This window comes from Apiospora phragmitis (assembly GCF_038363925.1).
Source record: "Apiospora phragmitis strain CBS 135458 chromosome Unknown utg000002l:1.0-5516284.0:1.0-5523493.0, whole genome shotgun sequence".
Classification (NCBI taxonomy): domain Eukaryota; kingdom Fungi; phylum Ascomycota; class Sordariomycetes; order Amphisphaeriales; family Apiosporaceae; genus Apiospora; species Apiospora phragmitis.
The window spans coordinates 3,548,292-3,575,066 of NW_027117400.1; the positions used below are offsets into that span (position 1 = coordinate 3,548,292).

General features: G+C 52.1%; 5 protein-coding genes across 5 annotated transcripts; 4 read left to right on the plus strand and 1 right to left on the minus strand.

The window, feature by feature from the left end:
• Positions 1–17: 17 nt before the first annotated feature.
• On the plus strand, positions 18–2,198 carry PG994_001892 (cytochrome P450; the record flags this gene model as incomplete). The annotated part of the gene is made up of 9 exons (XM_066853301.1): positions 18–193; positions 351–488; positions 564–623; positions 697–856; positions 1,000–1,099; positions 1,242–1,423; positions 1,595–1,810; positions 1,913–1,955; positions 2,065–2,198. The coding sequence occupies 9 exons, from the start codon at positions 18–20 to the stop codon at positions 2,196–2,198; spliced, it is 1,209 nt and encodes a 402-aa protein (XP_066721442.1).
• An 845-nt stretch (positions 2,199–3,043) lies between these two features.
• PG994_001893 (uncharacterized protein) lies at positions 3,044–3,600 on the plus strand (the record flags this gene model as incomplete). Its single annotated transcript, XM_066853302.1, has 2 exons — positions 3,044–3,083; positions 3,416–3,600. 2 exons carry the CDS (start codon positions 3,044–3,046, stop codon positions 3,598–3,600), a joined length of 225 nt encoding a protein of 74 aa, XP_066721443.1.
• A 10,703-nt stretch (positions 3,601–14,303) lies between these two features.
• PG994_001894 (uncharacterized protein) lies at positions 14,304–14,777 on the plus strand (the record flags this gene model as incomplete). The annotated part of the gene is made up of 1 exon (XM_066853303.1): positions 14,304–14,777. One exon carries the CDS (start codon positions 14,304–14,306, stop codon positions 14,775–14,777), a length of 474 nt encoding a protein of 157 aa, XP_066721444.1.
• Positions 14,778–22,586: 7,809 nt separating this feature from the next.
• Positions 22,587–23,500, minus strand: PG994_001895 (class 2 aldolase adducin domain containing protein; the record flags this gene model as incomplete). Its single annotated transcript, XM_066853304.1, has 3 exons — positions 22,587–22,955; positions 23,030–23,290; positions 23,435–23,500. 3 exons carry the CDS (start codon positions 23,498–23,500, stop codon positions 22,587–22,589), a joined length of 696 nt encoding a protein of 231 aa, XP_066721445.1.
• A 1,302-nt stretch (positions 23,501–24,802) lies between these two features.
• PG994_001896 (T-complex protein 1 subunit gamma) lies at positions 24,803–26,677 on the plus strand (the record flags this gene model as incomplete). Its single annotated transcript, XM_066853305.1, has 6 exons — positions 24,803–24,827; positions 24,920–24,986; positions 25,043–25,118; positions 25,181–25,250; positions 25,303–26,533; positions 26,608–26,677. The coding sequence occupies 6 exons, from the start codon at positions 24,803–24,805 to the stop codon at positions 26,675–26,677; spliced, it is 1,539 nt and encodes a 512-aa protein (XP_066721446.1).
• Positions 26,678–26,775: the final 98 nt, after the last annotated feature.

The window sequence follows — 26,775 nt, forward strand, 5'->3', positions numbered from 1 at the left end:
GGCTGTTAGGCTTCTATATGAGGCTATACAATAAGCCACCGCCGGGCAGTCAGAACGTCATCGAGTTTGAAATTCCCCCATCCAACCGCTTCCTCATCACGAGAGACCCGGATCACATCAAGACAATATTGACCACCAAGTTCGCCGACTTTGGAAAGGGACCAACTTTCCATAGCCTTTGGAAATCGTTCTTGTAGGTCTTATGGCACTTGCGTGTTGCCTTTACCCCTATAACTTGGAGCTAAGCACAACCTGTTTTCCAGGGGAAATGGCATCTTCAGCACTGATGGGGAATTATGGCACGGAAGCCGTTCCCTCATCCGGCCGATGTTCATCAAGAATTAATTCAGCGACCTCGCCAAGTTCGAGCGCGGTGTACAGTCTTTCGTGGCCCAGTTGCCGCGCTCTGGCGAGACAGTGCAATTGATGGGGTTGCTCTATCGAGCCACACTGGACATGACTACGGTTCCTACTGGGCCGCAGCGCCGGTAGCCTCGAGAAGTGAGTTCGCCGATCTGAGGTTTCATTACGTGCCCATAAACTAAAATAGAATAGCCCGGAAGGGCTTTCATCAAGGCCTTTGATGAGGTCCAAAAGACGCAGATGCGTATAGTCATGATGTAGTGAGTCGATATCTCTGGATGATCCCGGCCCGTCACCTTGTTGTATCAATGTCCAACTGATAGATTCCCCTAGCCCATTCGACGCCTTCATAGATCGCAAGGAGTACTATCGTGGAATCAAGACTCTGGAGGCTTTCATTATGCCTTTCGTCGAGAAGACCTTAACCCTGACCGCCGAGGAAATTGAAGAGATTGGCAAGTCTGATAATGATTTCACATTCTTGCATGGCCTAGTAAGCAACCTTTGGTTTCGTTCCCTTCGGATCCCAGTGTCCCCAGAGAGGGTCGATTATACGGCTCATTGTAGAGTTGCCTATATCCCCTTTCGAGATAGTTGGAACTCCTGAAGAACAATACTAACGCCGAGGGTCGATAGGCCAGCTTCAGGCGGGATCCGAAGGTGATACGGGATCAGATCATGGCCGTTCTGCTCGCCGGACGGGATACCACCGCCGGCACGCCGTCATGGGCATTTTGTGCGTTCCCTCCCATTCTCCTATACACCCTATGTAACGCATATCTCAGTGTACAACCCCCTTTCGTCAACACCACCAACAACAAACTCCTACAATCCATCATCCTTTCACCTCAACTGCTCACATATACTCGGTAATATAGATGAACTAGCGGCTTATCCCGAGAACTGGGCGCGGCTCCGTGAAGAAGTCCTGTCGACGGTCGGGTCACACAAGGCCCCAACATACGACGACCTGAAGAACTTGCGCTATCTGCGCTACATGCTCAACGAGACGCTGCGTCTCTATCCAGCCGTGCCCTACAACATGCGGGCCGCACTGCAAGTTCGTGCCCCTTAGTCTCCCATCGCCCCCATGATGTTTATCACCTTGAGCAGCAATGCGGAACCTAATTGTCCAAACGACTCCCGACGTGCTGCTTCTAGGGGTTACTTCCGAAATCTCTCTCCCTCTCCCTGCTTTGCAGTGTATGCTGACGGCTCATTCGCTGAACAGGATACCACCTTACCTGGTGGACCGGGCAGGTCCGACAACGCGGTCTTGAAGGGCGATACTGTCGCCTACAGCCCCTACGTCATGCAGCGGCGGCGGGACCTCTACCCTCCGGTGACGGCCGAGTTCGCGGACCCCTTGATCTTCAGCCCGGAGCGGTGGTACAGCTGGCAGCCCAAGTCATGGGAGTTCCTTCCCTTCAACGGCGGCCCCAGAATCGTCAGTAATACACTTGGCCTATCGCATCCATCCATCCCTTCTCCTTTTCTTTTCGCCACGCTTCTAGGTATGTGTACTAACGGGAATGCCTCCGTGTCATAGTGTGTGGGACAAGACTTTACCATGACGGAGATGGCTTATTTCAGTACGTTCCCTCTATTCCATCGCCCGCCCCCTCGCCTCCCCCTCCTCCGACTCTGGTGTCAGGCTCGGCAGGTTGGGGTAGATGCAGCTAGCTAACGGGAGATATGCAGTGGTCCGCATCTTGCAGCGATACGAACGGCTAGAATATCGCGGAGACTGGGAGGCACAGCTTCACAAGGCCGATATCGTCGCGCGGCCCTCGCTGGGAGTCCCTGTCGCCTTGTTCGAGGCCGGACATGCGTGATGACGAAGCAGGAGGACTGTCGTGGCACGCTCGCCCCCTACGTTGATGGAATACTATGAAACAGACTAGACGGCGCTATCACCCCCTTCCTTTCTGTCTACTCCCTATGCAGAATATGAGGCCGTTTAACTACTGCCGATGTGCATGCATATTCTGAAAATTTCCATCCGCTCCAACGCAATCCGCAGCCGCTGGTGTTCTACAGCATGGCTTGGGCGAGAAGTCTAATTGGCAATTCCGAAGGAAGGGACCGCATTGTCCAATCATCGTTGATGCGATCATGCTTCACGGAAACAGGCCTCATCAGCTGATCGACAGCAGTTCAGGGCGCTGTGTGGCAACGAACGACTTGCTGGCTGGCTGCAACCGCTGCCGGCCAACGAGGGTCTTCTTCGCTCGTCAGAATACGGCGATCCACTCATCATGCCTGCAACGTGGAGGAGCCTAGGAGGCAACAGATAAGAGAGGAGAAGTGGTCTTTTGGGCGCTTCTGGACTCTCCCACCACCTCCTCTACGCTCCCCTCCTTATGCTACTGCTGTGTAACCCGAGCGACTTGACGACCTGATAGCACTAAGAAAGAGGAAAGAATTGCCCCCTTACCCCTCATCTCTCTACTGCCCCCCTGGTTGGTTCTTTAACCAATACCGAAAACCCAAGGGCAGCAAGGGTGCAACACTCTGGTGTACAGTTGGGGAACCCGGATAAGAAAACAAAGGGAGCTGCTTGCTGCTGCAGTACTCACTTTACTGCCTGCTGCTGCGCCCAGAAGCAGAGGACCTGTCACCTACCGCACTGCACCCCCTCTTCCCCCCTCCTCAATGTCAAATCAAAGGCATCTGCGCCATGGCGGGCGATGGCGTGAAAATCATGACGATGCGTGTATGTAAGCGTTATATTGATCTTCGGTGTGCCGAGGCCTCGTCTAGTAGTAGTACCCGACTTCTCTGGAGTAGTAAACATCCAATACCCATGTCCTCGATCCTGATACCTTCCAGGCTAATAAACACACGCACGATAACAATATCGGAGCATATTGCACGTGGTGAGACGTCGTATTTTCTCGTAAGCAGTAAGACCTCGCTAGCCAGGCCTCTCTTCCCCTAATTCTCTCGGCGGTGAGAATTGGACTCAGGTGCTTTGCCCCCCGGCCGTTGCCCGTCAGATCATGCTTCACGGCGGAGTCCGTCCAATGTGTGAGTAAGAGTAAGCGGGCAGGGCAATACTTTGCGGGCACTCGGGGACGAACTCATAACTCGCTCATCCGTTTCGAGAGCCTCGAGTTCTCGGGTCAGGTGAAATGGGGCGTCACGCGCTCCAATGGACACAAGCAAATTTCGCTTGGCATCGGTCCAGCAAAAGCGGCTTTATCTGAGACCTTTTCGTCCATCAGTGTATTGTGATTACTCATGTGTTCCCAAATTACCATTGTTATACCTACTTACACACAGACATTGCCGCAAATCTTGTATCATTCCCAGCACTGGCTGATAGATAACTGTCCCAGACCTGGCCTCCCCCTGCTTGCGCCGCCCAAGCGATTGGTGACGGGCTACTATCGACAAGGATTGTTTTCGGCATAAGGATTGTTTGTTTCATAAGAACCCATGATAACCTGACCCCGGCGCTGGTCAGCCCTGACATGATAATGCTCGGCTATGGACTAGTACTGAGTACTAGCGAAGCCGACTTGTGAATCGAGTTCGAATCCTTGCGAGACCAGGCCAGGACATGATACCTTGCCAGCGCAGCATTAATCCCAGCAACGCCAACAACAATAAGCCAACCAAGGGCTACGGCAAGCTGATAAAAAGTAACATCAAGAAGAAGAGCCCACGGAAAGCCAGGCCCCATGGGCGTTCTGAGATGGCGTTATACCACGTTGAGCCAGACGCCCAGCCTAGCAGAGCCCAGAAGGATGGGACACGCATTACCGCCCATGTGGTTATGCTTTCGGTTGCAGGGGTTAGGGGTTCAGTTCATATCCAGCAAGCCACCCAACCAATTCTTGGGACAAGACATGAGCCGAAGAAAAAGAAGCAAGGGCTGGGATAGCTAATTGCACAGAGGGAGTGAAATCCCCATTCTGATCCCCGAGGCGATGGTTGACGTGCCGTGCGGGTAGAAGAAAAGTCCCTGTCTCCTAGCAAGCACTTTTGTTTTGCGTGTGTGATGCAGGTGTTTCACCCGCGCGCGCGCAAAGACATCGTGCCGTCCGTACCAGCCTGCTGGGAGTGAGTTAGTAAATACAGTATTCGTAAATCTTCCTACGGCGTAGGATCACCGCACGCGTGCAGTCGACAGCAAACAAACAAACAGAGCCGGTTGTGGGATTACGGATACTACTACTACCCTACCCTACCAACCGACAGCAGAGAACCGCCCTCATGAATGGCTTGGCTGAGCCAATCGCATCTGCTGAAAAAGTTCCGGCTGGCAACACAAAAGTGCGATGCTGCAGTCACCCGCATGTAAGAGAGGTCACCGAAAAGCGATGAAGCCGAATCTAAGCGTGCGTGATGGGTTTGAACCCCCCGCACCATCCTGTCTCTGTCCTATCAGCGGCATTCTGCTTTTGACGTCTCAGTTGGGCTCCCGAAAGCCACCGACCTAACTTTTCGGTGTCCGCGAGGCCTCTTCCCACGGCAGATGGATGCCTTTCTTTTGGCTTAGGCCTTCCCAAGCGAGCGGGATGCAGATTTGTAGCAAACTCAACCGGTGAAGGTAAACGCAAGTAGCGACGAAGTCGCATACCTTTTCCATCAGGATTCTCGCGTGTGTGCTTTTGTTGCCCCTCCTGTTCTCACGAAAACAGGAAAACGGGATGCTGCTGGATCGATATCTGCGTTGCGAACTAGAGCAAGGTACCGTCCATATCAAGCCAATAGATTTGTTGCAGCCGTCTTTAATCTCGACACCCAAAAGCAACAGCGACAGGGTGGTGACCACTGGAATACCCATAGCATATTGCTTATCTCGCTGCTTGCAAGGGCACAGAGAGGGGGTGGTGTGCAATATAGCATGTATGTATGTATGTTGGCCGTTATCTCTGGACCTGGGCATGATGCATAATTCTCATAGCTGAGTGGGCGTGTGAGCTGCTTTCCTGTTTCCAGAAGAAGCCAGCTGCATTGGATAGGACCAGCCTAGAGCCCTTCAAGGGTTGTTCGCCACAACTAAGAACCGTGCCACCACCCAATGAGCAAGGGACAATGCTGTAAGCACTTTTATTTCGGGCAAGACTGGGCTTTTGCCTCTGCTGTGTATGTGGTGTAACGGGCCGAGACAGAAGGAGTATGCGATTTGCGCTTGACTGGACAGTCAAGGCTTGTGTAGCATGACGAGTCGCTCGTGCAAGGCCTCCAACACGCCCAACCATGGTTGAGCATACCACATAGTGCTTACCTACGAAAGTGTTCGCTTGGGGGATGTTGACGAATCCGGTAATGCGCTGATTGGTAAGTACATAGTGACGAACTATGATAAGCTCATGATGTTGGGCAAACCACCCAGGCTTGTTTGTGTGAACGAAGACTTTCCTATATGGGATGTCTCCGCTGTACTCCGGATAGTTGCTCAGATATCAAATCGCATTGGGAATGTTATTACTCTGACTGGTTTGTTTCGGCCTCCAGCTCCGGGCCAATGCAAGATCGTGCTTCTCCCCAGCTACCAGATAGCAAGCAAAAACACTAAACTTTGAATGCGGCAAATACTACTAGATAGATGGATGCTGTAAGTAGCCGTCCGTCCATGTTATCTTGTCGAAGGAGAGGCGTCGTTCTATGAAGACATCTAGTGGTATGATGATGTTCATATGTAGTTGCACTAGACCGAGCCTAGCACGCACGGCCAGCTGGCCAGGGCGGCTGAAATGACAGTATTCTGGGGCAGCTGGGTAGTGCAATTTTGGCTGTGGCCTGTAGTGTAGATCGGCCAACCTTGATGGTGCTAGTGTGGAGAAAACGTGGTCAGGTGCAGCCCTCTGGTGGTTCAGTTGCGCTGTGCTATTTTCTGCTTTTCTGTCTCAGTCGTCGTAGCTGGGAACCCACCGCCAATAGCGAGCATGAGTGTGTATCGTCGTTTCTTGTTACTTGGGTCAAGAGATTGGTAGCGTGCAAGCGAAACCCCACGATGCCTCCCTGGGCTCAACCAGCAGGGTGTTTGCAGAGGAGGCGTATGTATGCACGTACTTTGCTGACTTTACACTACCCACTGTCAAGGGGGGCCAGAATGCGGGGTTGGATATGACGGCGACGATTCGTCCAGCCGTCTTTGGTCTTGTCGCTAGCTGCATAAGCCACCAATTTCCTTCCTCTCCGAGTCATGAGTCGTTGCAACGGACGCTGGCGCTGCATCATGATGAAGTGGTGCGTGCCATCCTTCTGGTCTTGGCGAGTTATCTGGAGTTTGACTTAGAAAGCGGACCGTGGGAGGTGGTTGAATACGTGAAGAACCAAGACAGCCTGCTTGAACCTCTGTACGATATAGAACCATTCATAGCACAGTGCCTGAAAGAGGCCAAGTTCGAACGCGGCTCAGACTCTCCCCATGAAATGTCTTGCGTGCTTGGCTGGCTGTGTACTGTAAGCACAGAGATCCGCCAGAACGGATCGACCGTGGCCTGAAAAAGAATTGTTCTCGGAAAGCGAACCAATCAGATATGCGAACACGGTTTTGGCCTACCCTTGTGCCAAATCTCACCAACTTCAAAGCGTAGCAAGGTATGTAGGTAGGATAGGCAGACCCAGCTACTAGGGAGCGACTATTGGCGGCTGACTGTGCTATCAAACAACGACTAATTTCTGAGGTGTACCTATTGTATTTCGGAGTTTCAGGGACAGAAATGGTAATCGTGGCTATGGCACTGATGAGCATGCTCGATTGATAGCTTTGGAGTAAGAAATTGCAACTAATTGCTTGGCAACTCCGTCACAAGGGACCTTTGGCAGATATAGAGGGATATTTTGTGTAGCATAACGAAACACCATACGGAGTACCTTACCTTGCATTGAGGGATCGAGGTCTGTATGAGCTAATACAGACTTAACTGAGCCAAGTCCCAACAGGCACAGGAAAGGTAGTAATTGTGACTCTTGCGGGCCAGGGGTGCAAACGGAAATAAGGCACTCGGCCGGCTTGGCGACGAAGGGGGAGTTACTCCGATCTTTTGATAGCCCTCGGGGCTTGGGTAAATCGAGAAGTCCTCCGCCGCCGCTTGTGTCCCTGGCAAGATTCTTGACCGTCGTGCAGCCGCAAGCTGCAACCCTCTGACGTGAGAAACCTTGTTGGCGGCGATGTTACATGAGCCCCAGGCTCGGGAGAGGGAAAGATGACTTGATTTCCTTCTTGAGAATCTCGTATATGTATTAACGTAGTATCTAAAGTTGATTCTTTTCTTGATTGCTATACTGCCAGCAAGGCACAATGTCTCCAACCATAACGCAGCGTTTCTATTTGCCCGCGATCATCGAAAACCCAAGTCCCAAGTCACCGTATTGGCGACCCAGCTGTGTCCTGTTATTGTAATGATCGTCTGTCATCTCCAAAATAGCTAGCAGAGATACCCGGGGCCCTTACAAGTCTGCGAGGCTCGACTCCCCTTGGCAATCTCAACTGAATAGATTCACGCCTCTTTCCATGTACATGCATACTTAGACCGGGGGCTTGAAGGAATCGATAGACAGAACCTGGACAAACCTCCCAACCTGCAGCATTCGAAGGAGGGCGAGGGCTAACCATATCATCAACACCAAACCCTTTTCAGCCCAATACTATCGTGATAATATGCAGTGCTCCTGCAAGCACTTCTAACTGCATGAACTGCTGGTGGCGAATGTCATTCCCCTTCATGATGGGTGACTCGAAATACTCGTCCCAGACCACATCTCGCATACCAATCGCATTTATAGCACCCATGGGTTCTAAATCTCAAATCCCAGCATTGTGTAAATGCAATTCAATATTGCAACCCTAACGAGGTCGCTTGGTGGTATTCTTGGCAGATGCGCCATTGACGCTCGCAATAGGGCCACTAGAGCACGCACTGACAGCAACTTAATCAAGGATATCTAGCTCCCTGTCAAGCAGGTGGAGAGAGAGATAATACTACCACGGGGCGGAGCATGGGCACGCAAGACCGGGAGAAATCAAACAACATCTTACATCTTGTCCTCGTCTTTTTTTAGTAGAAGTATTACAATTAATCAGCTAGTTAGTCTGGTAGCCCACCGCCAGCTAGCTTCTTGGGTAGCGAGTGACTCATGGTGTGAGGATGTTTGCGACGTGAATGAGTCGGGTCGCGCGGTGAATCACGGAACGCGCGTGTGTGTAGGGCGATTGTACCCGATGATAAGGCCTCTTCTACCTGGCTCCCGCAGAGCGCCGACGGCCCCTGTCTTCTGCCCTGTCCGACCCGAACTGGTTCGGATTGATGCGGGTGTTGGATGTGTATATACAATACACAGACACAGCTAACAATCTGCACAGTGCCGGAGTTATTGTTGAGTGATCTAGATACCCTTACAGTGTATATCCGTAAGGGTAGGTCACCCCGAAATAGTTGTCGTATGCCAGCACTCCCCAGAGTATACCTAAGATCGTGATCTGTCCCGGGGGTTCGGTTTGGCTTTGAGACCTAGTCCGAGCATGAGACACATTTTCCCGAGAATTTGGTCTTTGAGGTCTGATCTAGACAGACTATTGTTGGGTATGCCGTAAACGAAAATGGCTGGTGCAATAAAGAGTGAGTAGTGGTAATAGATGTCGTCGCGGATGTCTTCGAGGTCGCCGACTCAGCTCACTGACTCGCTGCATGTCTCAAGGGATCAACCCTGAAAACAAAGCCACAAGCGAACCGAAACCCCACTGAGAGAACCCGATTGAGTGGACTGGGCTACGGGCCGCTCATGGGCGAGCCCGTTCAGTTTCATCTCTTCCCATCGGACCTCAAACCCAATGTTGGTTGGGGGGAAATGGTGTCGCCGCCCTTACATGACAGCATTTCGGCAGTACGAATCCGATCTTCGGGAGATGTTCGACTTCTCGACTTTGTGTGCGAAGCGCCATCTCGCTCAGTCAATCAAGGTTGATAGCATCGTCGAATGCCGTTTCATTGGGGCCTGTCCTATCGCAATGTGCTGCCGGCCTATATCATGTCGTTGCCTTTGGAGTCTAGGAGTGGTCTTAATTTCCCGCATAATGGGGGGTTGTATTGATCGTATCGTCAACTAAGCTGGGCGCGATGAGATATGGCTCGGCACAACGATGACGTTCACACCAATGATAGGAGATAGTAAACATGTGCAATACATACCTACTGGACGAACTCGGAGGTGGGGATGGATGCCCATGCACTCTGCGGGTGCGGGCGCCAGTGGACCTGCGATAACGTCGCAGACACTGGAGACACGTACGGCTTGTCTTGCTCGCTCTACATGGAATTGATGGATGGTGATGGGATTTCGGCGTCTATCTATTTGCGCTTCGGCGAGTCAGACTCCTTCCTTATCTGCTGGGTTTATACCCAATCCTAGCGATTCTAGACAACCTACCTAATGTAAAAAGGGTTCGTTGCCGACATCACCATCTGCAACCTAGGCAGTAGTCCACCATACCTAGCAAGTCGCTAGAGCCGTGAAGTTGCACACCATAGTAGGCGATGCTATTGTATACCTATACCCGGGGCTTGGGGCCGGGTAGGTTGTTGCCGCCGTAACCGTAAACATCGTCGCAAACAGAGTACAGTCACCGCGTCGTGGGCGAGTCTCCGCCATTGCCGTCATCTTGCACTTGCGAAAGACGAAAGGCCCGCCCAAGACGTAGGTAGATATCCACCGATGCTTCATGGGCTGTCGCGTTATTCGGCAGTATTGTTGATGTTTCAGTGGGGAGTGCCTATCATTATCGGTACGATGGAGAAAGGACGAGCTGCCTGCACGGGTTGGGATGCAGGAAGACATCATGCAAGGTATGTCCCACCAGCATAGAGGATAGGACACTACTGCCTGCTACTATATTCGCTTATCAACGAACGTCTCGTCTCGAATTTGGAGCTGGTTGATCCTCAGCTGCCCCGAGATCTGGCCAAGCCGGAGCCCCTCATTGGCCAAGGCCGTATTAATTTTTTTTTTGGGGGGGGGGGCTTGATAGTCCTAGTTTGCGAGTATCATCGCAACGTCGGCGCACTCGCCTTCCGGTTGCTGCCCAGCTGCCAGCCCTCGTCTGTCTCACATAGTGATTTTCAGTACCCGCGACAACCCCGTGTCGTCCGCTTCTTTGACATCACCCGTACCACCCAATATCCATCCACCGTCTAGATTGGGAATAACGGATCGGCTCTTAGACGGAGCCCTATTGGCACTTCCAAACATCAAACAATGACCACCACCCCCTCTGGAGGCTAGTCTTCTAGTGCTACTGCTGCCGGGGTGGCTCTCTCCCCTCGCCACCTGACCACATGTCCCAATCACACTCCCGTGATCATCGGACAGGAAGGAGCGATGCATTGTGGAGTGTGCATATTGCGGAGGCTAGTAGACAATGTGGTGGGTTGTGAGAGGGGCGCAGACGCACCCTGCGTTGCCTACGAGGCGTGACTTCAGGGAGCAGGCCGACGGATATCTATGCAGGACCCTAGATCGCTCGGCTCAAATGACGCTTCACTACCTACCCTTCTTCACACGTAAACCCACACAAACGGCATCATCGTGGGATGATTCCATCGACACAGAGGTTCGGGCATATGTGTGTGAGAGTGCGTGTGAGAGTGTGTGTGGCTCACCACCCATACAGATCGTCTAGAGAGGCTGGCAGTCTTTGTACGTGTAGATATGCTTCATCAACGGCTTGGCAAGAGGCAAGAAGCTGACTAGTGAGCGATGCTTCATGCAGGCGGTCATTGGTGTGAAGAGATAGGCCTAGTACGTAAGTGAGGTTAGCGGATGATGGCTGGCTTGAAGATTGCATCTCACGAAGCAGAAAGAGGAGAGCATCTCGGCGTGTGTATGCCGGAAGAATCGAATCGGGCATGGTGGTTGTCCAGGCTAGCCATCTAACATGCTAGTGCTGCCGATGGAAAGGTGGAGCAGCGAACCTGAGAGTCCGGGGTGACAGGCACCAGTGTGCTTTCTTTTCTGCTGTCCAGCTCTCCCGTCCACACACATACATCCCACATACATGCAACAGCTATCGTCGGGTAGCACAGGGTGTCGTCATCCCCTGCCATTGGACAAAGGGAGAGAGGGCCACCCATATCGGCATATGTACACTATCTCTCTCGCTCTCTCTTTTGGGCAATCCGAGAGGAGACCCTGCCAATCACGATGCGTCTTGCTGCTCTTCCGAGCACCTCCATTGGTCGCTCGATGTTAGGAACCAGAGGCCCCCAATGTAAGGTACAGCTCAATCGGCACAGCAGGCACGCACAGTACGTGAGTTCAGAAGTAGGCAGAGGGCTCCCTCCCGTTCCCTTCGCCCATGCCATGATGGAGCCTGGGCGGAGCAGGAGCAACACTGCTACAGCCTCTCACAATGGCATCATGAAGGAGCATGGAAAAGTGACGGGTTGCTGCTCCCACGCGATGTGCTAGCATCTGGGTGGAGAAGCTTTAAGGTTGCTAGACAGATAGACGATTCCCGAGATATCATCTCCAAGCTCTCCTCCAAGACACGGACCTATAGATCATGTTGCGCACAATCATCACACCGAGTCCGACCTGGGTGGCTTGTGAGAGAGAGAGAGAGGGCTGGCGCCGGCTCCGGAGGTTGAGGTTGTACAAAACAAGTTGGAGGGAGAGGATGGAATTATCAGGCACAGATCCCGAGCTCCGTTGCGAGAACAGTCCTGATCTTGATTTACGGTCGTGATACCAGTGGCAGATTCGTCATATTAGAATTGCCATGCAATAGCAATCCACATGTGTGGTGTGATTACATGTAGTTCATAGTTGGCTTCGTTGCGTCGTGTCGTGCCCCTTAGACACCAACCCCAAGACTAGCAACACCCTTCGGTCCACGATTGGCGGGTAAATCACCATTGGATATGACAGCCTCCAGAGACAAAGATTTGCTGATCAATGAAATATGGAAAACATGCATCTATCAGCGAACCGCTGCACCAGGCGTTGCACTGCTGCATCATAGCACGATAGTCGCCCTGAAGGAAACGACAGACTGAACTCCACTCCAACCACTGCTACATACTGCCTACATTACGACTATTCAACAGATTGCAAAGTCATAATCAGGCCCTCCAGCGATCAATCAATCATCAGGTGGTTCGCAATTGCTAGTTTCATGGCCAGATGCAATAGTTAATATCAGACCATCATTCAATTTGCCGCTGGGGTGGTGAGGAGAAACCCCCACGTTGTGAGCCGTCAGTCCACTTCCCATTTCCGTCCTGATCATACAGTAGTGGGACGGGCGGTTCTCCTGTAACCCTGGGTGGTGGTGGTGTGAAGTTACATGCAGCGCAGCAGAGACAATGAAGTACGCTGCAACCTGGTAGAGTAGGGGGAGACTGGGCAAAGTCCCTCTGTGGCACCGTCGCTGTGTATCTTCTTTTTTCAGCGTAATGCGGCCATTTCTCTCTTTGGAAAGGAAAGCAAAAAGAAGGAAAGTCAACATATCGGAAGCAGTCACTTGGCTAGTGATTCACCCAGAAACGGCACGGTATTCTCCTCAAGGCGCACACGTAGGCACGTACATCCGTCCACAGAGTTCACAGTTCAGAACGAAACTTCTAAAACACAGTACGCTTGGGAGAGACAGCAGCTCGCTTGGACTGTGCTGTGGACTGAGTGAGTGAATGGGTGAATGAGCCAAAGGAATGTACGTACTCTGGAGCCTGCTTCGTCCTTTTCTTGGCTGCCGACGTAACCCTCTGCAAGTATCCCTGCCTGCTTGGGGGCAGGACCGAGAGCAGAGAGAGAGAGAGAGAGAGAGAGAGAGAGAGCAGCTTTTCTGTCGACACACCCTTCGCAGGATTTTCGTTCACTTGGGAGATTAGCCATAGCAGCACACCATGGGGCTTGCTTCAGCAGATCGACACCCCCCCCCCGCCTGAGGGCCCCTGCTCTCAGCCGGCGCTAGTCCGTGCCACCCCTGGTGACCATTGAGGACAAGGGAAAACTCTTCTGTCTCGAGGCTCGACTCTGTTTTAGACGGCGCACGCCGGTGTCCTCCCATTATTTGGCATACCCCTTGCTGAGCACACACACCCTACCAGCAAGCTACTGCAGGCGCTAACTGGCTTGGGATGGGGGGGAGGGGGAGGGGTGTCTGCTGTGAAAACTGTTGCGGACTGCGTGAGGACTGATGAGCCTTTTCATGCGAGTGCCCATCAGGGTCGGCCTCCCAGGCAAGCACTCACTGAGCACAGTACCTGCAAATGTGAGCAGCAAAGGCCTGCTTCCAAGTACCCCCCTCTGACTTTGGACTGGTCTCTGTTAAGCACACCCTACTCCCGTAGCGCATGCTCTCTTGAATTCACCACCACTGCAGTGGTCCACTCTTTTTCGCCGGTTTCCATGTCACTTGGACTCTGGGTCCTCGGCGCTGAAAGCACACCATCTTTTGGGAATCTTGCAGAAGGATAACCGAATATCAGAGTCCACAAGTACCTTTTCACGCTGCTTCACATACACGAGGTACAAGGTCGACTAAGTGACAAGCCTCCGTCCAGTGACTGAACATCTCCCAATACATATGAGTCTTCTATTCCTCCGCTTCCTGAAGCCTTTCTTTCTATTTATTTGGATACCGCTCTACTCTTCACCACCTTCGTTGATTCTCTTCAACTTAACTCTATCGTACTTCTAAAAAACATACACTCCAAGGAGCCAACATCATACAAGACTGCTTTCTAACCAACCTATTCCACTATCATCCTGTCGACTCTGCCCTGCCCTGCTCGATACCTACGACCTACCTTGGGAACCGAAGATCTCGAATATTTCTTGGTCCACCAGTAAACAACCAGATCGGATATTGGACAGTTTAGGTCGGCCTACTAGTCAACGTTGCGTTATCAACTTACGTAGTTGGGGATCGATTCCAACCACACTACCTACGACCACTCACTCGAGCCCCTCCTTCAGTCACCATGTCTTTCGATCAGTCCTGGGACCACCAATTCTGCCTGTCCTGTGATAGACAAACAGATGGTGCTACCTACTGCTCCGAGTCCTGCAGACTTTCGGACTTTGAGTCATCAGCTCCCTCGACCATGAGCACCGAAGCTAGCTCGCCCGGCCTCGCTGCCTCGTCACACTCCTGGGCAACCTCGAAATCGTCCACCAGATTCTACCTCTCACCAGCGTACGACTTCAGCAATGCTCAGCCTTATGGCTCTACTCCTCAACCTCAGTCACCTTTGGCCCAAAGGTCAGAACTGACATCGGCGTCTTCTGGCCGGGCCCTCACGCCCTCCAGCTCGCATAGCAGCTTGTGCTCCTTACAAAGCAACTCTTCAACTGGCAGTGACTCGAAACGGCTCTCCGAGAAGGCGAAGAAGCAGCTGAGAGACTACGCCAGCTCGTTCGAACATGCTAAGGTGCAACGTCGCCGCTCTTATTAAACAACAACAACAACAACACTCAACTTCTTTTGCACTACTTTGCCTTTTAAATTGGATTTAACTCGTCACTCAACACTATACCCCATCTCGGCTTTCCGGATGACTCAACCAACGACACGACTCATTACTACGACTACTATTTTTACTTTCACTTTGTTACATGGGAGTTGAACGTTGGGCCATTACCTGAGGATGGTATGGAACAGCTGTTTGTATAAAAGCATATACCGGAGCTCAGCATCATAAAAAGTTTAGGGAAGGCATGGAATCGGCCATCTGATGTTCTACACGAGCGGCGCACTCTGGGACACCTGGATTTGGGACTATGGTGTACTATGATACATATTGGAGTATCATTGTGATTTTAGCGGAACAGCATAGAGAGCTGTCGAGGAGGCCTGGTCCAAAGTGACCTGGGCCCCCCTTTGACGCCCTTTGGACATTCGAGGGTTCCGGAACGCGGGAAAACGCGAGGAATCTGGCATGAAGACGGTGGGCTACGACGCAGCGTGCCAATTGGGCACAATCACCTTTTCGGTGAAGTTCGAGAATCACTCCGAACCTCGGCTGCTCGTTGGCGATTTAGACTAGCTTACTTGATATATCACCAGCCTACCTTGTCAAGAGACATCGGTAGGCAGGCAAGCAAACAATGTGAGAACCTTTTGATCTCAACCTTTACCACTTCCGCTACGTTCCAACTTGATACTCTTTCTCTTCCGCCCAGTGTTTCCGTACTAAGATGCCAGCCCCTCTCGAAATCATGTCACGAACGCATGGGAAAGTGATGCCCAGCTTCGAACCCGGCTGATCATGACTAATACTTTTGCAGACTCCTCATGCGAGCTATGCGTGTGACGATGGGGAACTCAGGAGCTCTCCCCAGATCAGCACCCAAATGGTCCGACTTCAGTTGGGAGTCTCACGTTTGCGGAGATATTTCCGCATAGTTATGGGGTATACTAAATAGTGCGCTGGCAAATGCTGGCCCAAAGGCCCACGGCTCCATGAACTAGCAATGGGTATGCTAACTTAATTTTTCCCCAGAGTCTGCTCAGTGTCGATCTCATTTGGTTTTCTCTCCCCATCGGGCACTGCCGATATGGGTAAGGCCTGGTGCTTGGGCTTGTATATCAAGTTCGTTGTCTTTTCACGATGGGAACGTTCAAGGGTCTGGAAACAGCACCGATCTTCAGACCAATCAGGTGGCAGGAATGAACCCATTGAATCATTAATGGGCTGCCAATGTTTGCTGTGTATCTAACTAAGTTTTTCCCACTTGTTGCATAGTGCCGTACTCCGTAGTCTGAAGCGACTCACCCTCCTGCCTCCAGGGATCTGGCCTGTTGAATGGCATCTCTTGCGTGAGACACAGGGTCTACCCGCTGGCTCCGGCGTAGGGCTCTTTTTGAGTCTGTGAGGCGTGACAATCATATCGACGGCTATGTAACAGAAAAGCGCTCATGCACGCATACACAGGGGGGCTTAATATGTACGACCAACCATCAAACAGACAAGTATGCAATGTCAATGTGCGCCTCCGGCAACCGGTCCAGTAGAAACGGCTGTTAGGGTGATCTCTTAGGTACATCTCGAATAGTCGTGAGTTGCTATATTTGAGAGGTTTTCCCTCGCTCACTCTATCTGATTCCAGCTCATAACATCACCCAACAAGCAGGACCCTTGCCCAGTATTACGGCGGTTCAGCATTAGGCGAACTCTGTCTCTATTCTACATTCATCCATGCATCTGGATCAACCCCGCCCAGCCGGGCCAACCCAGGGCAGACCAACCGCGTCTTCCTCATCCCTCTAACGGCTGGGTGGAGCTTAAGGGCTAGTCGGAAGTCAGAAAGCCAAATAGAGAGGTCATCATCACCCAAATCATCAATGGCGTGCTGAAGAGCCAATGCCGCCAGAGCCTTGATTGGAGCTCAACCTAACGCCTTACTCGTTTCTTATTCTTCTGCTTTGTTTTGGGCGCCTGTTATGTGTCTCTGTGGCTAGCTTCCAGAACCGGACAGAGACATATGTAGGTACATGATGTAGTTGTTGTAAGCGGCATACCCGAAGCATCCTTTTTTTCCTGCTACCCCTTAGCAGTACGCCGTCCTGCATATGCCTACGTAAAGTGTGCTTGTATGTATGCAAATAAGCTGTACTACCTCTTCTTATGCTTGCCAATGGGTTCCCGGCTGAAAGCTGCGTGCGTTGTTGACGTGGACTGATCCGATCGGAGAGCATTGCTGCATCGTGTGTCCCTGAAGCCTGAGGGGCTTGACTTTGCCAGGCCAAAACCTTGTGGCAGGAATATCCCGCAGTCCAGGTCCGAGGAAGGCTTCGGGAAGGGTAGCGGTAGAAAGCAGTCAACTGAACTTCTTCAGCCCAAATTCAAATTCCAATCCATATCCAAATCGAGCGCAGTCAGCCCATCCAGACCACGGCTAGGCTGGCTAGTCGTAAGGTAATGCACCTGTTAGCTAATGGGAATAATCAACGTGCAAAGTCAAAGGTCCTACCAACATCAACAAACATGATCATTCCGTCAACCCCCCAAGCCCTCGTGGCCCCCCATGCCCCTCCTGCTAAAACCACGTGGGTAAGCATAGCTCAACGCTATTGCCACGACCACCCGCGCGACATGAACCTTCTCCTAACTTCCGGACCCCGAATTCGTTTTGATGTTTATTATTGTTATTGTCGTCATGTCACCCTGCAGCTCAACTGGTAATCTCTGCTACTGTATGCAAAGTTTGAAGAGATTTCTCGTCTGTTCTCTCCATCTTGTCATGCCAACCAATCGCTAAGTTTGGGCGGTGTTATTTCCCAGGCGGGGTCCGCGGTTCGGGAATGCTCTGGACATGAAATTTTACAGAACCTGGTCAGAGACTCATCTCATCTGAGCGCGCATACAGCCTACAGGACTGGTATTACGACGGTCTTGGGACGCGCACTGCACTCACTTGGAAGTTAGAAACCGCCTGGTTTTCCTTGACCGAGCCAAGGCAATCCTCCTCCATTTCAAGTTTTCAACGATCGGTAGAAAATTTTCACCTCGTCTTCGATCTTCCTCATTTGCCGCCCTCGTTGACTTGACAATGGTAGGGGTGGTGTGCGGCCAGTAAGGCCTCGCTTAAGCATTGATTCTCGCTGCCTCTTTTTGCCGCCTCGAGGCGCTTACATGGATTGCGCATAACGGACGACCTGGCCGGTAGGCTGTAGGCTGTAGGAACAGATGGAAAGGAAGGCCATGGCTACATGCTGGCCTACTGCAACATACTCTCAATGTTGTGTGCAATTAATTACTAGTAAAGGCATTGACAGGCGCCGATCCGCGTTCTCTACCCAAAGACTTGCTCAGAAAGAGAAGAAAAGAGCTGTCGCAGTCAGCAGTCTCGTCCCGTCACTGCTATGCGCCGATCCTTCCCGCCGAATACGACACCTATTGCGCCATATGTTTCTTCTGCATGCCGACGGAGCAGAGAGGGATGACGACGGCGCTTTCCAGCAAATATGCGCGACGGACGTCGTCGGCACTACGGACTTGTTTCGCCCGCCTGCCAGCCTTGAACGTTGGGACATCAAGGTCAGCACTAAAACGTCACAGGCTTTGTTGTCCTCAAACGATCGATGATTGTTTTATGTATGCCTCCCTCTCTCACGTCGCCGGCCCACCGTAGACTGATGTCTGCAGGCACACAAATACACGGCATGTAGTCGTTTGTGACCGACCCCGCCCGGGTGAGGAGGGCTTGAGTCTAAGAGGAATCCCGACTCGATCCCAGTGGATCACCAATTGGAAACGACGGGGAGTGCCGGGGAGGAAGGTAAGTATGGAATCTGATGCAACAGCGGGCAAACAAGAGGAGCCCTCACGAGGAAGCGATACGACTAGGTTCGATTCGTCCGTCTCTCGCCAACCTCCAGCCCCCAGAAACCATAGATTGAGTGCACACGTCGACGACGGTTCGAGACGACCCATCCTTATGCAGCATGGTTTGATTTGCAAATTGCCGAAGGCCCTCTGCACTGCATCGCCATTACTTGTTGCCTGTACCCGTAATCGATCGCAGGGACGGCTCGGGTTGAACCAGCAAGTTTATTGTTGGTTTCACTTGGAGGTTGAGGGCCAAGGCCCAATGAGACGCTGAAGCGTTCATTACATAAGGTGCATAAGGCTCTTTATTGACCGGGTTCGTCAATAATAGAAGTCGGATAATTTTTGCTAGACCCCTGATTGCCGGGGCTGCCCTGTCGGTTTCGCGATCAGTCCCGCTCCCGCTGTTGGGCTTTGCTGGATTTGTACAGTTACAGCGCTGTTGGATCTCGATGGAGGATCGTCCAGCAGCAAACACCTTCCACCTCCCAAGCTACAGTACTTACTAATGACATCTACCGGATCCATACAAACAAAACATCGTACGGTTTTTCTTCTTCTATTCCCATCAAGGTATTAAATTTTGCTGAATCCATTAGTGAGAAGGCAAAGGGGTGAAGATTTCCCGTTACGACAGTTTCAAGCGACAGCAACAGGAGCAAGCAAAAGCAATAGGTTATGTACTGCCCTGCCTCGCATGTTTTCCGATACGACATGCCCGTGCTGGCGTGGACGAGGTGGCAAGCAAATGCAATGCAACCAATTCTCCCGTTGGCGCAAGAATTGGCTTTGACTGCGGTCGGCGCCGGCGCCACCCCTTCATCGTCACTGTCAGTCAAGCCATTCCAGAGTGCCGTTTCCACGCCGGTTTCCGCGGATGTACCGCACCAATGCCTGCTGGAGCGCCACGGGTCTCATAGTGGCACGACACACTCTGTGCAACACCCAAGCCTCTTCTCTGGACACTGTGCACTGTGCAAAAAGCTGCAACAAAAAAGAAACACGCCCTAAAGAGTGGCTTGCGTCCATCTTTACGACGCTTCCAACGTGTCAGCCACGGAATTCCACACAGGGACGTCCAGAACCCACCCGGGCGAGCTGGTGATGCATTCCCACGAGAGCATTCTCTCACCACGCTGCAGGCTTTTTTCTACACTGTCTCAGCGCCATACGAAACATTGGTGATGGCCGACAACGCCTTGGCGCCTTTTCCCTCGCTTGTTCCTTTCTCTGCTCGCATGCCTCACCTTTCCACACCGTTCCAGACCTTCGTGGACGTCGTCTGCCCAGCTGCAAAGCTTTTCTTGCTTCTTACCCTTACCCGTGCGACTTCAGTGGGGCTCCATTCAAGACAACTCGCTAGTACAACAGCGCCACGGAAGCGTACCTGAGGCTTTCCAAGGACGACGATGATGATGAGATATCCTGGCCCCTCTACATGCTCTGTATGTGCCAGCGATCTGTCGAATCTTAATTCCATGTCGTGCAACTGCCTAGTCGTCACCATTGTAGGGGACAGGCAGGTGCCACCGAGATCTTACGGTATTACTTGATCTAGAACATTACCAATTACGGAGTCCAAAGGAAGTCACTGTTGGTCTCAGTCCGGCGCCGACTACCGAAAGGTGAGGCGTCACTGCATGGTGCTATTTCCAGGACAGGACAGGACGCAAGGCACAAATTGGCATGGTGCGCAGGAACAAGCAGCCTAACGGTACCTACAGTAGCTGCTACCTAGTGACCCAGGGTGAAGAGATGTCCACCGCCATGGACTATAGGAACGCATGATAGATAACTGGAGTATCAACTGGATTATCAACTGGAGTATGAGGCTGATGCGGAGCCGGTAATCAGGCGGAAGGCTGGCCCGTACCAAAGTTGAAAGCAGATTCATCGTTCCCGAGCAGACTACTGGAATTCCAGAAGCTCGCCAGTTACAACGCATTGATGCCTTGCGTGTCCACCTCGCACCACAGCTCAACCTATACACGTTACCCCCTGAAAGTTTGTTAATTGATGGATACCGTTTCGGACTTCAGATGAAGTATCGATAGGCCATATTTTAATAGAGAGTACATCGACGGCCCATGTAAAACATAAAAAACAGCGAGAAATACCACCGTAAAGGACTGGACAGTTGTTATACGTTTCAGCACGATAGAGGTATTGCAGACGCATGAAATACCTGTACAAGGGCTCTTACACAAGGGTATGAATTTAACAAACTTTCAGGGGGTAGAGTGTAGAAGTCAATAAGCTGAGGCGTCCTCAACCACCTACCCTTGCGGAAACGGGCCAGAAAGTATGGTTTCTTCCAACTTTCGTTCGTGCATGGTCAGGCTAGATGCCCAGTGTCAGCTGTGGTGTGACTAAAAGTATCCAACAGCGAAGTTGAAGTTTTGGAGAAGAAAATTCTTTTGGTCTGTCATTTCCTGTCCTATAGTGCATCGCATACCAGATCGATCCCTATAGTATGTTCAGTCATCGTCGCCGGTGACCGGCTCCTGAGTATATTAGTGCTGTATAGGGAGGGTCCCACCGTAGTGACTCAACAGGCCGTTTCAGCAAAGATGGGAAAATTTCAATTCATATCGAATAGGCGAATAGGGAAGCCATCCGTCCCTGGAAAACTCCATTGTTTCTCTCTCTTTCTTTGCTGTCATATCCTACTACGGAGTACACAGGGCTGCATTCCTAGATCCCACACCGCGAACTGCTTGTTGCCATGCCTGGCTCCTGGCTCTCTCCTGGCTGGGGCTGGGAGGAGCCAACAATCTTGATGGAAATGCCCGTCCGGATCAGGATCCGAGGTCCACACTGTGTGCAAGTTCAGAAACGCAGGTACGAGGATCGATGCGATGGATCGATCTTATTACACACGGGAATTCCTTATGGTGTCTTTGACGAGAACAAGTATCGTACTGCAAAGAAAGAGATCTGAAAAATTTTCACCGTTGTGTTCAGAGCTTGGTCCACGTGGTACTACGTGCTTATGTTTCGGGCAGATTATAGATTCCCTTGGATGAAAATAGAATCAACCAGTGGCTTTCAGAATGTGTCAGTACGTGTACTCAGTAGTTCGTTCTTTCCGTTTTCTGTAGCCGGGGCGCCGCCAAGGAACCCAGACATGATGAGACTTGATTCGGGCTTAAGCACTTTTCGGACACTGACGCACCACAAAGAGAAGGTAGATACAGATATACTGTGCTGTGTGTGATGGGTGCTATATCGGGTGAGATCTGGCTCACCGAAACCGAATACTTAATTAAAGAGAATGACCACTCTTTGTCTGATCCTCGTTAGTAAACGCCATTGGGCGGCTGTTTCACCACGTACGATATACAGTAGCATGTACAGTATGCACGGCTTAGGGATTCTTGGCTACAGTACTTGGGAGGACCACACACGTACTACAGAAACTCCCCCGAAATGGAGCACGATGGAGCCTCAAGTTCAAATTTACACACCCCGGTGTTCTCGTAGGGCCGTAAGGAGACGACGAGCTTGCATGTTCGATAGACAGACACCGTCTTGTGGAGGGAACGTAGGGCGGCCCGTTCCCGAGTTGGCCCTATTTTCGAAGGAGGGCGACGCGTAGTAACTAGGTAATAGTATTCGTGAAGGGTCCACGAGAAGAATGGCGGTCGAATGTTCTCTCCAGCCCGAAGGGGCCTGACCGCCGGGCTTTACGGTAGCAGATACGGGATACGTTCGGGGAATGGGCAAATGGGTGAAAACAATTTGTACGCTACGTGAAAGCTGTAGTATTGGTTTGTCCATACCCATCCAGCAAGACAGGTGCTTATGCAACTCTGCACAGTACGCTGCAAACAGGGCCAAACAGTCCCATGCGTGTTTGGCAAACGTATAACACTTGCATCAAACTGAGCGGCTGGTGGAGCTGGACATTCCGGTTTCGACCGCCATTCCCTCTTATGACGTGAACTGCAAAGCGTCGAACCCTTTGGCGAGAACCTCTTCCCCGCCCGCCATGGCGAACTCGTACTCGAGGTCCGGCTGAGCTTCCCGGTAGAGCGCGTTCGCCTCGCTGGCCATCTTGAAGTTGTACGCGGCCTCCTCGTCGCTGATGATGTTCTTCTTCAGGCCGTTGGCGGCGGCAGCCTCGACCTGCAGCTGGTGGCGGCAGCCCCGGTCGAGGAGGCCGAACAGGAAGCCGGCCTCGTCGACGGTGGCGCCGACGGTCAGCAGGCCGTGGTTCATGAGGATGGCGCCCTTGCTGCGGTCGCCGAGGGCGTCGGCGATGCGCTCCCCTCCTCGGACGCGAAGACGATGCCGCCGTAGCTGGCGTAGACGGCGTGCGCGTCGTGGAAGTTGCAGATGTCCTGGCTCAGCATGTCCAGCGGGCGCGCGAACACCGACCACGCCCGCCCCGCGTCCGTGTGCGCGTGGCAGATGGCGTGGATGTCCCCGGGGCGCCGCTTGTGTATCGCCGAGTGGATCAGGTAGCCCGCCGCGTTGGCCGTCAGCGCCTGGGCCGGCTTGCCGCCGCCCACGATCTTCCCCGTCTCGATCTCCAGGCAGATCATGTGGCCGGCCGTCAGCAGGCCGAAGTGCACGCCCAAGGGGTTCATCCACATGCACCCAGGGTGCTCTGGGTCCCGCACCTTTCCGCGAATCTCGGTGTTAGTGTTGGCTCATTCAGGGAAATTAGATGACATGTTCCATGAGGGAGGAACGTTTGCAACTCTGAAATGAAGCGCATCCTCAAACGTCCCGAGACACACTGGGAAAGGAATGGAACTGGGCCAAACGTTGCTTACCGAGATGTGCCCGCTCATGCCCTCGTTGAAGCCATGGCGCGCGAAGTAGCGGAAGGTCGCCGCCATGTGGACTAGGATGTGCTTGCGGTGCTTCGTGTAGGAGGGAAAGGTCGGGATACCTAGTTACAGATCATCAACTCAATTACTAGTCTATTTTAAGTCTGATTGGTGATCTGAGAACATAGTAGTCTTTTCACCCCTTGGGTACTGCCTACAAACAGTCCTAGGACTTGAAGCCGGGGGGCAAGAGTGAAAGAATGAGTGTACCTGGCATTACCGCGCCATGGGATATGGCTTCGAGAGGCGTTTGCTCTTTCTCAATAGTAGCTGTCGCATGCCCCTTTCCATCGTCTGTCTTCTTGGTCTGAAGTACGGTTGGGGCGAGCTCCGAGATCGCTGACGGGGCCATAGTTGCTGCCTGGAACAAAAAAACTGACTGTAAATCACCAAGTCAAAGTAGCGCTCCCAAGATTCAAAGTGGAAGAGCTGGGTAAGTATTCAAATTGATGTGAAATTAAAGATATAATAGCGACGGTCCTCTGATGGACTCGCCCGACCCTTATCTCTTAGTGATATATATTGAGGGGCTGCTGAAGCAGGCATACCGACGCCACCGGCTGGTTATCGGAGCCGGATCCAGCCGCTCTTAGCCGGGCCGGTGTCGGGTGTGATCCGATGCGGCGATCGGCGGACAACCACCTCTTACAAATCTACGAGACGGCTTTTGGAGATGCAGAGAACTCCGATACATGAATTGCCAGTCCAAATGCCTAGACAAGTTGACTTCCATATCATAATACAGGTAGAGTAGGCATGTGGTGTCCTAAATGGGAGCTGCGAAAACGATGGAGGGGTATCGGTTTCTGCTTCGACTTGACTTGATGGGATGAGCGTATTGTATTTGCGTCTATTGCGAAGACATAGTCGAAATGACCTTGATGTTTTACTATTATTCGTCACTTTGGAATTACATGTCTGCCCTCAATTAATTTCCAAATTTCCATATGTCCAGAGAGAAAACGGGTTTATTTATATACATTACATAGAAAACTGAGCTTCCCCGCCCCCACCAACGAGATGCCAACGCACAGACCCGAAAAGGTACATGCATCCAGACCACCTGCACACAACGAGGCAAGGTACGGAGTACCAGGCAGAAAAACAGGCGGTAAAACTGATTTTCCAGCTTGGTGATAGCTCTCCCAAAAGTTTTTGTGGAAGTCAACAGAAGGCCGCCAGGAGGATAGTAATTTCAGCGAACATCGACCGTCCAGCCCCTCATTTGGTATTTTCGAGCTTCTATCGGAAATCCAGGACTGCTGAACCGCCAAAGAATCCCCCAGAACCCGTCAAAAAGCGTCGCCCAAGATGCAGGCCCCGGTTGTTGTCATGAGTGAGCCCCTCCATAAGCTAGGACCCTGATCTGATATGTGTTGGAGATTGGAGGTTTGCATAAGAAGGTAGTACTGACGGCGAACTCGTTAGACACCCAGAGTGGTGAGAGGCAGACTGGCCGCAAGGCTCAGATGTCTAATATCGCTGCTGCCAAGACGTACGTTACTGTTCTCACGCAAAACTCGATTCGACCCGACTGACAGACCCCCGCAGAGTCGCAGATATCATCCGATCGTGTCTGGGCCCGAAAGCCATGCTCAAGATGTTGTTAGATCCCATGGGTGGTATTGTGCTGACAAACGACGGCCATGCTATTCTACGAGAGATCGAAGTGTCCCACCCGCCGCAAAGAGCATGATCGAGCTCAGCCGAACACAAGACGAGGAGGTCGGTGACGGTACAACAACGGTTATCGTGCTGGGTAGGGAAACCATATCTTCAAAACTTGACAACCCATGCTGATGATGCTATAGCTGGCGAGATCCTTGCTCAGTCTCTCCCCCAGCTGGAGCGCAACATCCACCCCGTTGTGATCATCTCGGCATTCAAGCGGGCCCTGAAGGACGCCCTGGAGATTATTGACGAGATCTCCCTCCCTGTTGATATCAATGACGACGAGGCCATGAACAACCTGATCTCGACCTCCATTGGTACCAAGTTTGTGTCAAGATGGACTGAACTCATGTGCAAGCTAGCCTTGACTGCTGTGCGGACGGTTACGTGGGAGACCAATGGCAAGCGCGAAGTCGACATCAAGCGGTACGCACGTGTAGAGAAGGTACCGGGTGGCGAGATCGAGGACAGCTGTGTTCTGGATGGAGTCATGCTCAACAAAGATATCACACATCCTAATATGCGCCGCAAGATCGAGAACCCCAGAATCGTGTTGCTCGATTGTCCGCTGGAGTACAAGAAGGGCGAGTCGCAAACCCAGATCGAAGTGAGTAAGGAAGAGGACTGGAACCGGATTCTGCAGATCGAGGAGGAGCAGATCAAGGCCATGTGTGAATCCATTTTGGCCGTGAACCCGGATATCGTCATTACGGAGAAGGGCGTGTCTGATCTGGCACAACATTACTTCATGAAGGCCAACGTCACAGCGATCCGAAGAGTGCGAAAGACGGACAACAACAGAATAGCCCGTGCAACCGGCGCAACTATCGTCAACCGTGCTGAGGACCTCCAAGAGTCTGATGTCGGAACCCAGTGCGGTCTCTTTGAGATCGAGAAGATTGGCGACGAGTACTTCACATTCCTGACCAAGTGCAAATCGCCCAAGGCCTGCACAATTCTGCTGCGTGGACCCTCCAAAGACATCCTCAACGAAATCGAGCGAAACCTGCAGGACGCCATGGGAGTAGCCCGTAACGTCATGTTCCAGCCGAGATTGTCACCGGGTGGTGGTGCTACCGAAATGGCCGTCTCAGTCCGGTTGAACCAGCTGGCGAAGGGTATCGAGGGTGTGCAGCAGTGGCCGTATAAGGCTGTAGCAGACGCTCTCGAGGTCATTCCCCGTACTCTGATCCAGAACTCCGGTGCCAGCCCCGTCAGGGTGCTCACTGAGCTGCGGGCGAAGCATGCCGAGGGCAACATCACTTGGGGTATCAATGGCGAGGCCGGTACCCTTGCCGACATGACGGAGTACGGTATCTGGGAGCCCGAAGCTATTAAACTGCAGAGCATCAAGACCGCTATTGAGGATACGTCCCACTACAGAATTCCTTATTCATGTTGATTCAAGCTAACGTATTCACACAGGCTGCCTGTCTCTTGTTGAGGGTGGACGACATCTGCAGTGCCAAGAAGGCGCAACAAGCTGGCGCCGGCATGGGTGGAGGAGATGAATAGACAACTTAGAGGCGTTGAAGGCTGGTCATAAAACGAGTCACTACATATACCTTTGTACCAATACCTGGTTCTGACAAAGCTCTGATGAGATAGATGAA